At 35.6% G+C, this 16,564-nt stretch overlaps 2 protein-coding genes across 3 annotated transcripts; one reads left to right on the forward strand and one right to left on the reverse strand.

Annotated features, from left to right (window-relative positions):
- Window positions 1-237: 237 nt before the first annotated feature.
- On the reverse strand, window positions 238-9,756 carry LOC131779949 (sorting and assembly machinery component 50 homolog). Its single transcript, XM_059096565.2, has 16 exons — window positions 9,727-9,756; window positions 8,193-8,258; window positions 7,587-7,688; window positions 7,139-7,226; window positions 6,300-6,406; window positions 5,528-5,620; window positions 4,760-4,800; window positions 4,592-4,679; window positions 4,099-4,227; window positions 3,906-3,977; window positions 3,583-3,666; window positions 3,126-3,196; window positions 2,246-2,313; window positions 1,820-1,966; window positions 1,185-1,323; window positions 238-838 (listed from the first exon to the last, which is right to left on the reverse strand). Exons 1-16 carry the CDS (start codon window positions 9,742-9,744, stop codon window positions 793-795), a joined length of 1,359 nt encoding a protein of 452 aa, XP_058952548.2. The 5' UTR covers window positions 9,745-9,756; the 3' UTR covers window positions 238-792.
- An 82-nt stretch (window positions 9,757-9,838) lies between these two features.
- On the forward strand, window positions 9,839-16,459 carry LOC131779950 (hsp70-binding protein 1). Of its 2 annotated transcripts, none has more exons than XM_059096566.2 (7): window positions 9,839-10,058; window positions 11,742-11,928; window positions 12,988-13,045; window positions 14,026-14,189; window positions 14,544-14,699; window positions 14,962-15,176; window positions 15,781-16,459. In XM_059096566.2, the coding sequence occupies exons 1-7, from the start codon at window positions 9,930-9,932 to the stop codon at window positions 15,829-15,831; spliced, it is 960 nt and encodes a 319-aa protein (XP_058952549.2). In that variant the 5' UTR covers window positions 9,839-9,929; the 3' UTR covers window positions 15,832-16,459. The 2 variants fall into 2 exon arrangements, with proteins under 2 accessions (XP_058952549.2, XP_058952551.2); XM_059096568.2 differs by having other exon boundaries at window positions 9,903-10,050.
- The last annotated feature ends 105 nt before the right edge of the window (window positions 16,460-16,564 follow it).

A 16,564-nucleotide genomic window follows, 5' to 3' on the forward strand; every position in this document is an offset into this window, starting at 1 on the left:
CGCTTGTTATCTGACCGCTTGCCATGTTAAAAGGAACTCATTTTAGCGAGTTATCCATTTCTAGCTTTATTACGTACATTTGAGAAGCACCCTTGGGCCACCTGTGATTCTAGTCGCTTCATGCTGCAGAAACTATTATTTAGCTCGCGGTAGCAATGAACCAGTCGACTCTAAATATTCAACGTAAATGGACCCTAATTTCAAACGTATCGAACAACATATCACAATAACACGAAATGTTTGATCTTTACTTTTATTACGTTCTTGATGGTTTATCGCACCAGGCAAACTCGACTTGAAACTCCTCTGGTTAATTGACTGCTCAATCTTCTGTCGGCGCCTCAAATGACTGATGTGTTCCGTAAAAAACCAGCATAATGCGTCAAAGATTTGTCGACTATTTTTACTGGCGATAAAAACCAATGTCACAATGACGGGCTCTTCCTCAGTTCAAAGGGTAGACGAACACGTAACGTTCTGTTTCGCGAAGCAGAGCCGAAAGCGCAAGGACTGCAAGAGCGCAAGCAAGAAAACAGAAAATACCACCATTCACCTTTGTTTTAGGCCTTAAAACCATCTTTTCCAACTGATTCTTTAATGAAGGTCTTATGCTAAGTCCTTTCCTATCTCCCTCGTTAACAGAAGGAAAGGCAAAACGCAAGACATCGGTTTCTGGTCACGCCTCATAGACCTTCGACCCTTGGTACGGAGATACATTTCTGCAAAGGTCGATATTTCAACAAATCCTTGATTTCTATCATTAAATAATTTTTATTGTGAGCGAAGATGGTGTTAAAGGAAGTTTATCCCAACACCAACTTGAATTCCATGGTTAACACTGAAGAAAAAAAACAATGATAAAACTATTGGTATTTCATTAATTTTTGCCATTTTCAACAAACTGAAGAGGAAATTGATTTATTCTGTGTCTAGCTACATCATCGTGAGTTGTCACTATCAGTCAAACCTTTCAAAAGTTCTTTTTAAGAGTTTTGTTTCAGTACAGCACGTTATGTCTTCTTGTTTCATTATCTTTGCTTTTTCTATATTCTTCTCCAAGTTTCAAAATAACGTTCCCATGCTTCAAATGAATTATGAACTCTATATATTGCATAACACATCATCTAGCCATTTTTTCATCAAATCTTGTAGGCCTTAAGTCGTTTAATGTAACGTCATCTCACCTGTCTGTATTTTGTGCTGCGATAGGAAAACAGTAATTTAACTCCACCCGAGCAATTCCAAGCATGAAAACCAGCCCAGCTCCACAGGACCACCGGATCTTTTCTCTTAACGAATTAAATCTGCTTCTCCACGGAAGATCTGAAAAAGACAGGTCTTTGTTGAGGTGTTCAAGTTTGAAAAAGTAACAATTAAAACCCCCTCCCCTTTTCCCCCAAGAAAATACACCATTCACAAAATTGTTCTTTCATATACTTGACAGTAGCATACACTTATCACACAATGATATCAAGTCCTAATTCAATCTGGCACTGTTCTAAGTTTTTAAGTATCAGTAAATTAATGGTACCTGTATAAATCTCGTCAAACTTACAGGCGGTGGTGTTTTGGGAATTCAATGACAGACAATTACAGAATTCGGTATTTACAAAGAGGCGAGAATTATCAAGGCCTTGTTTTTTTTTTTATCCACCTAAATCTTCGGCTTCAGCAAACCTCAGTCTTTAAAGTTCTCGCTATCGCGTTCAAACTTTCATCCCAAATTCAGATTTTTTAGCTACTTGGACAAATCCCTTGCAAATATCGCGACCTTCATAGGATTGTTAAAGTTTAAGTTTAAGTTTAACTCTAGTCATACTTGTGTCAAGTGTAATCAGATTTCCAGTGTTGACAAATAAGTGTGTTTTGATTCTGTCGCCCAGACCACCTCGTCCTGGTCTGAACGGCAAGGGCGTGTATACGTGAAGTCCTGCTGCCCAGTAAGCATCCGCTCCCAAAGAATCATCTACAAACAAACATACTGTGCATGAAGTTCCTCAAAGGATATAACGGGACTTAAAACTACACATTGGGCCTGATAAAGTTCGTGTTCCTTTTTTGAATGACAGGCGCTGATGATAGCCAACGACCGACGATGGATTAGCATCCTACCCAGCGAAGCAATACTCCTGGTGGCTTCGTATTTTGTAAAACGGGATAACCCTACCCTTTTTTCGTACCACATCAGCTTTTGGGAATGTGATTTCATCAAACACACTATTTATCCTTCTTGTGCGATACTTACTTTCACTTCTCGGCCCAATCCCTTTTGAGTTAAATCCTCGTACGGACAGTGAACCTCCAAGGAATAACCTACGTAAAGAAAAAAAATACGTTTGCAGCATACATATTGAGTTCTAAATAATTCACCAATTTGATAATCAACTCAAATGTAACTTCACTTTTGAAAGACTTACTAAAGTAGCAAAAATTAGCCTAGGCTATAATCCGTTGCGCCGTCTATTCTAAAAAGCAAAACAACTCTAACAACAAAACAAACAAATAAACAAAAGCAAGACAACAGGCCCTTCAGTGTAAATAAGCAAGCGACAAGGTTGAGCCATCTTGCCTTCCCTTCTTCCCTTTTCTGCATAACATGATTGATTTAATGAAGGATTTTTCGTCTTGTCACGACCGTGGGACAAAGAAAAAATTCTGAGTCCCCAGGAGGAATCGAACCTCAGACCTTCGGATTTCACGCTCCGATGCCCACTGAGCCACAGAGACTCCATGGTGAGCGTGGTCTATTACGAAATTCACATGACACGCGTCCTGCATACCGCTAGGTTCAGCAATTTCGATAGCGTCATGTTTGTAAATAGAATAAGAAAGATGCTAAATTTGGAACTATCTTTCACTATTTCTTTACCGAGCTCAAAATTTACCATCTTTCTTCTTCTATTTACATGATCGATTTAGTCTGCCTCTTTACGAATCACATGAAGAACTTGACAACCACATCGGATTTTCTATTCCAATTTCAGACCAAATATCGTTGGGAAAGAAATTACATATCTGTAATACTGGTCGACCTAATACTTAATTGTTGTTAGGGTAAAGTAAAGCGTTTACTGTCATTATGGACAAATGCCTTGCTGGTAAATTGCATCACAAATCAACCCTACCGATCACTTATTTTTGATGGTGTATTAAACAATGGATGTAGACTTCCTCCTTGAAACGACCAGGATAAAATCTGCCAAGATACAAGTAAATGCAAACTCAAGGACTTGAATGAGTGTAGCAAAAATCAGGGCTGTGCTATAAAACAGCATGGGTTCTCAGGGGAAAAACTTGTGTCCTTTTGTAAATTGTGTAAATTTGTGTGTAAGAACGATTTTAACCCAAAGAGAGTGAGAAATAAGGAACAAAAATTAGTGCACAGATTTTAATCCCTTATAATTAATACTCTACTTGAAGAATTTATCTATGTATCTAGAGACTATATCTATATCTAGATATCTTTTTCTATTTATCTACACTGCCTTATCTATGTATACAATATAAAAACTTCAACAAGCAAAATTAAAACTTCTCTCCCTCTGTAATCCAATAGCAAAGAAAGACAAAATATATACTCACCACATCTTTCAGAGGTTCTACACTTTGTTGATATTCGAAGTTGTGTTTTAAGAACATAACATCTCCACCCAAGCCTGCAAATTCCTTACACAGAGAAAATGGAAAAGAGCATATTTGACTGTCACTGATACTATTTACTTTGCATATAGGCTTGTGATTGAAATCACACAAATTACAATTTTGCTTGGAAGCTACCTCCCTTTAAGCCACCGATGAGTCCTCATATTCTTAGTGGTTATTAGGGAGGTTTGTCTGTACCCTAAAAAGCATTGTATATACATGTTTACATCAATTTTATATAGTAACTTTTTTGTAAAATCTACCTGTGCAAGCTTTATGAAGTATCCATTGGTTGGAAGTGCAATATGGTTTCTTTTGTCCATTATTACAGTGTGCTGAAAATGTACCACAGACACATAGTCTAATAAGTAGTTAAAAGTGTATGCAAATCAAGTCTTGTCCTAAATACACCTCTAACAGTTGTAAATGATGAAAAATTTAAATTTGATTTTTCACCTTAAGGGCACTCTTTATTGAATGTCCAGCCTGTTCTCGAATTGCAAAAGAAGCATTTTTTGCCAGTCCTGTCACTTCACGCCATGTTCCCTCCCAGGAAACACAGTGCTGTCCAACAATGGAGGGAAACTGAAAGAAAAAGTAGATGTTCAGACTACATCTATGTTACATTTACCTGACAGTTCTGGGTTAAATGCATGTTAACCAAACCCTTATACTCTATTTAACAAATAGACTCTGTGTTCTCATGTGTGTGTTCAGTCATAGATCAAAGATGACATTTAAATGTGGTAAGAACAAAAAAGTGGTACACAGGGTAATGCTGAGTGTATTATTGACATACAGCATGGATAGACGCACAATTTTAAATGGACTTTTGTTGTTTTATATGATAAAAAATAATATAGTTAATGGTGTCTTTCCTCCAATAGATTATTAATAAGGACCAGTCTGATCCATGTATAGTTCAGCTTATTATAAAAATTAAATTTACCATATAATCCATTGACAGTCCCTGTGTTGCCTCCCAGTGAGAACAAAATGGTACATCTGTGGTAGATTTTTGAGCTGCAATTGTAAAACTATCCAATATTGCATTAACAAAGGCTCTCTTTACAATTGAATAAAACAAATTTTTGAGTTATCTTAGAAGTAAACTCACTTTCTCCCTGGTGTTCCTGGCGTAGGCTTAATGAAAGCAAGCTATAATGATATAAAAATTTAAATCAAGATTAAGTTTCAATGGGAACTATATTGCAGTGTAAACCAATATCCATATGATGGATTCCCACAAGGTGTGGACATTCTATTTAAAAAATAAAGTATTGATTTCTCACACAGAAAATTCAAATCCTATTCCTTTGCTTCTCTTCCCTTTCCAACCCCAAATATAAAATTATATTGTTAACCACACTTGAGAATTTAAAAACTTTTACAGTTCTTCCTGTCATTCATGGTCAGTTTTTAACAATACAAATTTTTCATTTTGACCCCTTTAATACTAAGGGTGACTAGTATTTAATTTCTCCTACAATATAACCCCTAAATCAAACATGAAGGTTACAGGAACAATGGAAATGATCACCAGATACAGCAGGTTTTAATTTTTAAGCAAATTCTCCTTCTAAGAACCTGAGGAAATGTATAGAGAACAGTATGGAAAATATACAAACCAATGTTAGGGCATTGGAGAATTAAACACTCCTAGTGTTGACAAGCTTCTCACATTTGTATCACCCCTGGATCAAAGGAAGAAACCACCCTAACTATCTTTGGTTAATGTTTATTCAATATGTGAAAGTTTTTTTTGTCTAGGAAGGTACAACTGTAGGATGTTTGGGGCTGATTACAGTGATTCTGGTAGGGGTTATATCCACATGCATCAGACCCAAACAGATTTCATAACAATCCAAATGTATCAAAAAGTTACCTGATAGGACATTCTGGTTCTTGTGCCAAATGAAAGATCTGCCTTAACTTGCTCAGCACGACCAAACACATTATTGAGTGAACAACCAAACATCTGTAAACAAAACAGAGGCTACAGAGTTACAGAGGACTCACTGTTGGGTGAGCAAGTAACAATAAATAAATAAATAAATAATCATCATCATTATCATCATAAAATAGAAAGTCTAGATTTCTAATTTCTCTTTACAGTATCACTGCTGAACCAAACACAAAAGTCATGAGAATTAAGGAAGAGATCATCACCTTAAGAAGCTCTTGATTGTTTAACAAATTCTATTTATGAGTATTATGGGAAACATAGAGATCAGCACATTTATGGACACGTATATTAGACTGTAAAGAGTTTAGGATTTTAATTAGGGACAAGTCTACAGTAGATAAGCACTTGAAAAGCATCTACATGAAGACTAGTACAGGCACAAAAGTGGACAAGTAGCTATCCTTAGGCATGTAGAACATGTATGAAACAGCTCTGTCATACTGTAGTTAGCAAATCTTGTAAAAAATAGCCTCCAGCTTCATGGTTCATCATTTGTGATCTTAGTGCACTATCTCCGTTCTGTAAAACCCTCAATCCTGATTTCTTTACTGTCATCTCTCAAGCATCTTTTCCATCTTCTCAAACCAATATTATGTGGTTTGCGTTAACCACTAGGTTCTATGAATGTTGACTTTTTTTCCATTACCTGAAGCACTTTGTTTAATAAATATCAAATGGATTATTAACCTACCATATTGCCTTCATTGTTACCAATTTGAGTTCCTGTACTACTGGTAAGGAGTCTTTTTTCTTTTACATGGAATGTCACATCATACCCATTTGGGTTTATTGAGTGATCTACAAATTGACCCATAATCCAAAGTTATTTCCTCAATAATTCTCTCTCAGTTAGTTAACCAATATTATGCCTAATTGGGAAATATAAAGGGAAGTGGGACTGAAAAAAGGGACTAAATGTGAGGACAGAGGCACTGAAAAGCTCCACTGCTTCACTCTATACCTGTGCTAGCAATGACTACATGGGCCATTCAGGCTAACTGCAGCTTAGCTTGAATGTAAACACTAATGCAGTTTGAAATTCAAGTTAAAGTTTAAGTTATAGAAAACAGGGGAACTATGCATTACCTCACCAGGGTTACTGGGAATTTACAACTTTCCTGCTGATGGTAGATTATAACTTCTTTATTTAGCTTTACATTGAACATGCTTGCAAAACTGCTTTTCTCTTACCTTACCTGCTCCCTAGAAAGTAAAGAAAGTAATTATTGAACCACTGTGTGATGTGTGATGTAGAATGTGTGATGTGTGATGTGTGGTGATACTGAGACAGAAGCTATTCAAGGGTTCTCATAGTTATCCACTAAACTTGCAAGCAGTTCTTGGCTTCATTTAAGTCACAGGCATCTCCTTCATAATTGCTTGTCATGGATGAATTTGATTGTGCTCCTTCAGTCCTGCTATTGCTGCTATTTTTGTGTACTCAAGTATGCCACAGTATAACTGGGATTAACAGTCTGGTTGAGACAGTTGAGAAAGTCAAAATTGTAACACTCTTAATTCAAATATTACCTGCACTTGTATCAATGAGCATATCAACATCATGAAACACTCCAAGACTCATCAAATCTTCTTTTGCTTCAAGCGCCAATTCCACTAGCTGCCAAATAATTCAAATCAATTAGTTTCATATCCAATGAGTTTCAGGTCCATTCCTAGCTAAAAAGTAAGGTTGTAAGTAATAAAGACGTAAATGCCTTCAAACAGTCTGAAGTGATTCAAGGAATTTCAAAATGTTGCTTAATTTTCTTGTTCCTGCTTTTTTTAAAATGTTTGGTTCATCAAACACCCACAGCCCCAGAGCTGCCTCATACTGATCATCTTAAAGTACAAAATCCAGTAATCTATAACATTTAACTTACACAAATCCATTTTATGAATTTGAAAAGTTACATCTCAAAGTGAGAAGCTTCTCAAAGTTTTAAGTTGTGTCTGATTGCTTTATAACAAGAAGTATTACTTCACTAAAAGTTGTGGCCTTCAATAATCTCTTGATGCCAGGAATTAAAATGTCTCTCTTGGTTCTCCAGTACCCTTCAATGTTAATCTGCTCCACAGTGGCCTGAAGAAACAAAAATATCATATAGACAAAACAGTTTAACGTATAACAAAGAGACATGCATGACTGTGTCAGACTATTTTTTTTTTTTATTATTATTATTTTGTCTTAACATGGTTTTGATCCAATACTTCTTTTGGTGGTACTTGTGAATGTAAACAAGTTTAATTTCAGCTTTCCTCACTCAATTTCAACTTCTACACTGTTTGGAATCAGATTATATGCTTTTACACAATGCACAAGCTGAAAGTTTTGCATTTGTCTAATAATGAATAAAATCCATTTTAAACACTTCTAGAAACAAAATCTGCATAACCTTTCTGTCAAACTAACTAGTCTACGGTGCAACTACTGTAACTGGGATAATTAACATAAAATATACAATAATTGCTATCACAGGAAAAATGCAATATCTTCATTCATTAATTTTATCATCTCTGACTGCTTTGGTTGAAGTGGCTCCAATAACAGCTGTTTCATTTTCAGTTAAAATAATTGCAAACTTACAGGTCTTGTAAGAAATTCCTTGGTTGTTTCATTAAGCTGAGAGTTACTGCCATCCTCAGTCCCATCCTTCATAATTTGAAAAATCAACATTGTTTAATACTCAGTACTAAAATTTACACATCTATGAGGAGAGAACTTGTCATCTCCAAATTTAGAATAAGCACAGTTTTTAAAAACACTTCACAGCTCATCACAAAATATCTCTGCCAGTAATAAACCCTTTACACCCCTGGGCCAATAAATAAAATTCCCTCCCTGGTCTCAGTATATCCTCTCATAACAACTACCCTGAAATTTTGTTAAAGATCAAAGAAATTCTCTCAGGCGATCAGTTGCAATCAAAGAGCACTGGTATTGTAAGGAAGTGTCGGTGAGGTAAACAACTTATTTGTTTTGATTTTCCCAAATTTCCATCCCTGGGGATTTGTGGAATGCATGCCAGGGGCTAATTCTATCTCAGACCATTACAATTTTGATCACTGTGACAGGTTTAATTCCACTTTCATTTACCTACTTCACAATTAAAATGTCACTTAATCAAGTATAATTAGCAGACAACAATCATATACCTGCTATTTATAAGGAAGATGCATAGTCATAAATAAACAAAACTGTGGAAGATCAAGTAACAGCCTAAATATATTTGTACTGTAAGGAGTTGGCATTGTAGAATATCTCTTTGGCTTTTAAATTTCAAGTAACAATTTTTCTCTTCCTCTCTCCACGCACAGTGCACATGATTTCACAAATTAGCCAATCACATCAAAGATCTCTAACTTTGACATTGAAAAATTGATGTGGATATTTTTTACTTACTTTTAGTTTGTTTTTGTGGAGTTTTAGTCAGTTGTTTTTGAGCTTTTGTTCAAGTAAATTTGTTATTCTTTTTGTTTGGAATTCAAGAAGTTTTGGAGTTTTTATTTTAGCCAAATGTTGTAGTCCGTTTGACAAGTTTAATACACTACAGAGTTTGGACTCTAACCTCTTTTTTCGTGAATGGATTTTTTACAGGCATAAACATAGTTAATCTCCAGACCGCTTAGTCATGCTGACATGAGCACCGTGGACTTTCTCGAACATGTCAACAAGTTACACAGTTATTCGGTCATACTACTTAAACAGTTCTTTTGTAAGCTTCTGGAAGGTTCCAGAACACTTTGCGAATGTATATAAGGACTCAGTTATGTTGTAGTAGTAATAGATGTTGCTGTGACAGACTGTTTAGAAACTATACCGTGAGAGCGAGCTATAGTGGAAGATTGCTAATTTCACGAAACGTTGGAGGAAAGTGTGAGTTTGGGTCAGTGGTGAGCTAAGACATAGACTGTATTGGGCTTAAGCAAGTTCATCGATGATCAGTATCGTACTGCCTTTAGGAGTCGCTCCTTGTTAGGAATATTACTCGTTGTTTAATAAAGTAGTTGAGTTGGCAGGATTGTAGTGTTTTTCTATCGGTTAGATTATACCGTAACATTTATTTTCGAAAAAAAAGGCCAAGAGATGTGCAGAGGAGCAAAAGAGATAGTATACTCACCGAGCCCTCGGCAGCCATCTTGAGGGTAAGCCTACAGTATTTTATGGTCAGAGGTAAAAGCTTTTGCACATACGATGTATTTAATCATACATGTGGTGTCTAACTCGATACTAGTTTCCAGTCCTACATATATGAGATTGGCGAAAGTGAAATTCAGTCTGTGCGAATCTGTTTTGAATTGTTGACAGTACTTTGTTAAGGATATGGCCGGTCGCGAAGAAGATGAAAGAAGATATCCACGCAACTTACAGGGAGTAATGCAGTTTGCTCTTAATCATTCAGACGATCCCACGAATTCATCTTCCAGTGCGTTCCAGGAAATGAGTAAGGAGGTACATGCTTCTAGATTTGAAGTACAAAGCCTCAGATCCTCCCACAGATCACGATCTGAAAAGCAATTCTCCCTTCTAGCTGCTTTGCATTTGATTGCAAATTAGTTAAGAGAATTAAGTGTGATATCAAGGCAATACCCCTAAATGATAAATTCGCCTTTTCTAATCAACTGTTTTCTATTGCACTGGACAGTGTTTTGAGATTGTGAGAAGTGGCAAGTTGACCCTTCAAGATCTTATTGTTAATTCTCCCCTCTGGCTGCAGCGCATTTCCTTGTAAATTATTTACAAGAATTTGGTGTTAGATCAAGATAGAAACTTCTGTCTGATAAGTTTGAGTATACTCATACCTGTTTGTTGGATAATATATGGATATCATTGGGAGAAGTTCCTTTTTTATCACATCTGGGAAATAAAAGGTTAAGCTTGGTTATTACTACAACATACAAGACAAACGTGAAGGGCTGTGAGCTGTATTAAACATAGGCATGAGCACCAGGAAGATCAGAACAGAAGGTTTTTCACTACTTGTGCTTAGGATCATGCATAATTGTTAAGTGAGAATGTGCTGCTACAGGCATAAGCATATATATAGAATGACACCAACCAAGCATTGTATGGATGGTTATATACTTGTGTCTGTGTTGCTCACTCCTCACTGCTGGTTTGTCTATGCTTGTGCTTGTACTTGTCATTATGAGATGGTGACTGGAAGTATAGTGAGGTAGAGAATTAAGGTGATTTCTCCGTTTTGCACCGCACATCCTGCATTGCACATGAAAATCACGTAATTGGGGAATGGGCTTATGTGCGTTTCGAGAACATGGTATTGTTTTTCAATCCATGGACTAAGTAAAGAGGTACGATGGTCTTTAGCTTGTGGACAAGCCCAGTGACCTATATTGTTTATGGCATAATTTTGGTGGAAAATTTATCCCTTTTAAATTAGAAAAAATTTTAAAAAATTATTTGATGGGATAAAAGATAAAGATAAAAGTGTGCATGAAGCCCATTACTTGAGGATGCAAATTATGACTTTGAAAGAAACAACTCAAGAAACATTTTGAGTCAATGTCATTTAAATTCGTGTGATTTTCCCACAAATTACATATTAAATTGTTCCATACACTCGAAACTTTCTACCTATCAAGTTTTTTTTCAAGTGTTACTGTAAGACCCCTGACTGGTGTTTAGTGTCAGTACAGGTATAAATGGGGTAAGTTTGGCTTATTACATCTCTTAAACAAGCATGATGACCTATCTTTTTTATTGTATTTTTAGAAACAGACATTGGTAAGGAACATTTAAGGAAAGTTTAAAAAAATAGTTCCATAATTTTTTTTTCTGAGGAATCACCTTAAGTCAGTTATATTTGGGCCATGAAATTGTGGGTGGCCAAATGAACAGGGTTATAAAAATAGATGAAGACTTGACAGCTGCCATCATATTTGTTGCTATGGATAGATATGCATAGTTGTCCTATGCAATTGTGGTATTGAACATATAATTATGCACTTTCCCGAAAATTAGGCCATCTGATAGGATTAATATGCAAAAATTTCTTTGAAAACCACAAAAATAGTCATACAGACATCCTTCTCTCTGTGCCTTTATCAGTTAGAATCATTGTTTTTGTACTTTTGGTGGAGTCATGTCACTCAATAATTATGTTTTTCCTTTTAGAGAAGAGAATGGCTCCAGGAAGCATTATCATCTATAGCTGAGGACACAGATGTCAAAAGAATGATGAAATATTTACAAATTTTGGAAAAACCTTGTGACACAAATAATGCTGATGATGACCTTGGGGAGAAGGAAGATGCATTTGAGGAATTGTCCATGATTGTTGAAGATTTAGATAATGCAAACGGTATGTACACTCCATAACAAATCAAGTGTTGAGCCATTAACCCCCAACCTATAAATTTGCATTCACTCTGGTAATAGTAATATCCTATATTTAAACATGATAGGGTTTAAAGCTTAAAGCTTGTGGGGTCCTGTAAAAATAATTACAATATGAAACTATATTAAAATAGGGATAACATTACTTACAAAATACAACTACCATGGTAAAAATTAAGAAATATTCTATAAGTTTTGAAAAAGAGAAATATTAAATGAGTTCATGTGTTTACATCTGAATAAATTGACTACAGCAATTATGGTATAGAATATTTAGAAGCATTTAAAATCACAGTAGTGCCTAGGCAGCGACTGGACCAACTGTACACTAAAATCAAGTTCCTTAAAATAAAAGTCCTTCTTTGCTTTACGATAGAAATCTGTAAACTGGCCCGTAAAATGAAACGAGACAGTGTTCCAAAAAGAGTTAAAGAGTGCAGGGATGTCACATGTATGCCTGCACAAGAAACAGAAAAAATGAAGTCAGCTCTATTAGGGAGCTTAATGTAATAACATTGGTTACAATTTGACCAAGCACTAATTTCATTTGGAACTCTTTAAACCTCAAGAGTGACCAGCATCTAATTTCTCCTCACAGTAATTCTGCTGAATTATTCATGAATCATTTAATCCCTAAGAGTGACCAGCATCTAATTTCTCCTCACAGTAATTCTGCTGAATTATTCATGAATCATTTAATCCCTAAGAGTGACTAGCATCTAATTTCTCCTTACGATATCACTTCAAGTATGTATGCATGTGATTCTAAAGCTCAAACAAACAAACATGAGGTCACACAATACTCAGTAACACCTTCAATAATGATATTCATTTGTAACATGTTTTTGAAACAAGTATACTGAGTATTATTCTCTGTGAGAAAATGTCATGCTACATTTACTATTGTAGAGTATTTAAGTGAGACTCTTAACTTATTGCAAGACTTGGTGACTTGTATTTTTTTTCCATTTTCTTTGAAGGCTTACTTTATTTTAGAAACTCAGATTATTGATTTTTATCACAGATTTTCACAAGATTGGAGGCTATCAGGTGATGATTAAATGCCTCTCAAGTGAACACAGGTACACATGTCTTGTCAAGAAAGCTCTAAAGTTGCAAATAGTAAGATTAATAAAAGTAGCTTACATGTAATAGTAGTATTGCTCACCAGTAAGGTAATTAACTAAATAATGTACAGCTTCTTTATCAGTGTAATTTTACTTTATTAGAGTGCGATCATCTAGTTATGCCAATCCAAAACCTTAGAAGAGCAGCATGTGGTGCAACAATTTTAGATATCAGGGTCAAATAATAGAGAAACTCTGTCTTGACTGTTCCTGCGGAATCCCTTCCTTGTCATGGTAGGATAGTTTACATTTGTAATTGATAGAGACTGTGTCTCATTGACAGTAAGAAGTATGCTGGTGTAAGTCATTCTGCTGGCAGACAAGTCAGAGGGCAGGAGAATGATTAACACCCTGTAATTAAACCCCAAGAATGACTAGCATCTAATTTCTCCTTAAAGCCTACTGCTGAATAATTCATGAGAATTAAGGAAATGTTTGTGGATATGAGAAGCTTTGATTATTAAACAAATTCTCCTTGTCGGTACTAAAGCAAAAGAGAAGACTAGGAAGAATATGGATTCAGATGATTAGGGTGTATAGGGTGAGAACTGATCATCTGGCCCTTTAGGTTAAGTGCAGGGCATGAGGCCAATAATAATACCCTTTGAGTAAAAGGATCCAGTCATTCAGTAATAGAGGAGTCACCTATAGTTGTGTGCTCCCTCACTTTCCACAGACTGCACTTAGTGGGCAGTCAGTAAGAGTAATGACATGAGTTCATACCCAGCCTGAGGCAGCAAAAGAGGAAAAATATCACCCTCCTCTCCTTCTCCTGTTCTCTGTATAATCATTCTGCTGGTTAGGTACAAGCTAGACCATACTCAAGGATACATGTGCCTGTAATTCAAAACAATGAGACTTATATGTACTATTTATTGTATATTTAAAACATAGCTAACAGTTACTAAAAGTGATTCTATTCTATTAATTTGTAGCTCTTTAAGATGGAGAGCAGCTGACATTTTGGCAGTGTGTGTTCAGAATAACCCATACTGTCAAAAGGCAGCAATGGAAATGAACATCCTTCCAACACTTACTTCTTTGCTTGAAACTGACCAGTTGGATCAAGTGAGAATCAAAGCTTTATATGCAATATCAGGTGAGTATGATGACCCTGTCAGGACTTAAAATGCTTGTTACAATTTTTTTAGTTTTTTTAAATTGAAACTGAATTTAGCAATGGACCGCACTTTCCATAAGTTTACCAGCATAATGACCCACACTGGATGTTGGGAGAACATGCCGAAAGTTTTTAAATCACAGGCCTCCATGGTCTATTGCTTTTATAAGAATTTTCATTCCAACTTGTCCCCCATATATGTTGCAATGTCTTGTTATGTACTGTGTAAAGGCCTCTAAACAACTGAGATACATGTGCAGCTCAGAGCATTCACCACACTGCACAAACTGTGACACTTCATTTTTACTTCCTGACAATTTTCATTCATGCTAGGTTTAACAAGAGATTTTCCCAAAGCTGAGGAGGCATTTTTAAAAGATGATGGAGTTTCGATGTTATTTCGAACAATGCAAGCAGAAAATGAAAAACTGATAACTAAGTCTGCATTCATGACAAGGAATTTGCTGATGACAAATCCTACACTTAAAGGTATTGTCAAAATACCTTTGTAAATGCTCATTAATTCTTGTTTTTATAGATTAAAATTAATGAGCAACTATAGTAGTTTTCTTTCTGATTTTACAGTCCTAATTTGATTTGTGTAGTTGTAGTTGTTATTTTATCTCTGACCAAGTTTTCTAAATTAAGTGAAAACAACTGTGGCTGTTGAGCTGGTGATGTTGCTTTGACCTGATACAACTCTGGTTAGGTTATTTACTTTTTTTAATTACTTTGCCTGCCCTCTTTGCAGAAACTCTCTTCAAGATGGGCCTTACTGAGCAGCTTGTTGGATTATTACGAGGTCCTCAGAATTCCTCTCGATCACATGTAATAAATCTGTTCAAGACCTTTGTGATGGATTATCCACCAGCCATAAATGAGTGCCAAAGATCTGAATTTGATTTGGAGAGACTTCTGTCATCTATAATTACATCCAGTATGGAAGATGACCCAGATGCACATGAGGTAACATTGCAATCTTTCGTCACAGAAATGCATAATTGTGTTAAGTCTCAGCTATCAGCAGCCTACACTACTTGGAGTAATATTCTCATGTCCTTTGCTGTTCTATTGTGCTTGATCAACAAAATTATTTTTACGAGAGACTTAGGTTTTATAGACCTAAGAGCAGACAAAGACCACTTGGGTACTTTCTTTTACAAATTCATACTGAGAATGCAGTAATTCAAAGAGGGAATTGATGTTTGCATTAGAGAGTCTGTTTGAGCTTTTCTCATTACCTTTTGTGTGAAAACAAAAGTATCATGCATGTCTCATGTCCCACGTGACCATCATCATCTCATGACAAGCGGGTGGCTAATTTCAATAATCTGACTAGAACAACCCCCAAGTGAATTTTTAACAGTCCCCCATCAGTATCAATTTTACTTTGTATACATGATGCATTCTGTGGAACATTTGTCTAAAGATTCTCAAGCACAGTTATTTACTAACCCTGTAAAATATCATTTCAATGAAACAAATTAGTGATGAAATTCTATATGTAACCAATAAAAGTAATGAAAGTGATTGTCATCAAATAAAATTTGTTTTTCTTTTTTTTTTCTAGGATATGATCCTTAATTGCAAGGAATTGCTGAATATTTGCTTCAAAAAATAGAAACATTCTCAGCCCAGCTCTGGAAGTAATTTAAGATGGTTTACTGTAAAATAAACTAAGTTCCAATCTGCACTCCTCTCAAATTTGTTTTTGTTAATTAGCTCTCATGTTTTAATAAGTAACTCCTAAGTAAACACTTTCATTCCAGTAAGTGCCCTGTACCATTAAGCACCCCTTATTCCACTAAGCATCAATAGAAGTGCCCCTATTCTGTTGTGTGTGGCATTTTTGTAGTTTTCCCTGTATTTGAATTAAGTTATTAAATTGAATAAAGTAGTCAAATTAGCATTGTTCTACAAATTAGGTTGTTTTTGTGACAGTAGATTTGAGATGTGGAATGAAATAGCAATGCACAAATAATTGTTGGTGGAAAATGTCAACTGTTTATGTGATGTAGGCCTGATTAACAACAACTGATCACATGCCCAGATTCAACTCTGCAAATAAATTCATTAAGTATATATGACACAAGTGAATAGTCCTTTTTGGACTCACAGATTGGCTGGTTCCAAAGTGAATAGCAAGTACTATTCACCTCTGGGTAACTGAAGAAACAAAACCATGCGTCAAGAGTTTAATTTCCAACCTTTTGCAGTATACTGAGAGAAATAAACTAATTTTTTTGGCATGTGTGGTATATACTGTAATGAAGGCTATTTTTAGTTGTGATTTACATAACTTTCAATACCCTTTTGTTTTGTGGACATACTTTCAAATTGTCGTCATCATGTTT

Source organism: Pocillopora verrucosa, chromosome 8, assembly GCF_036669915.1.
Source record: "Pocillopora verrucosa isolate sample1 chromosome 8, ASM3666991v2, whole genome shotgun sequence".
NCBI lineage: Eukaryota > Metazoa > Cnidaria > Anthozoa > Scleractinia > Pocilloporidae > Pocillopora > Pocillopora verrucosa.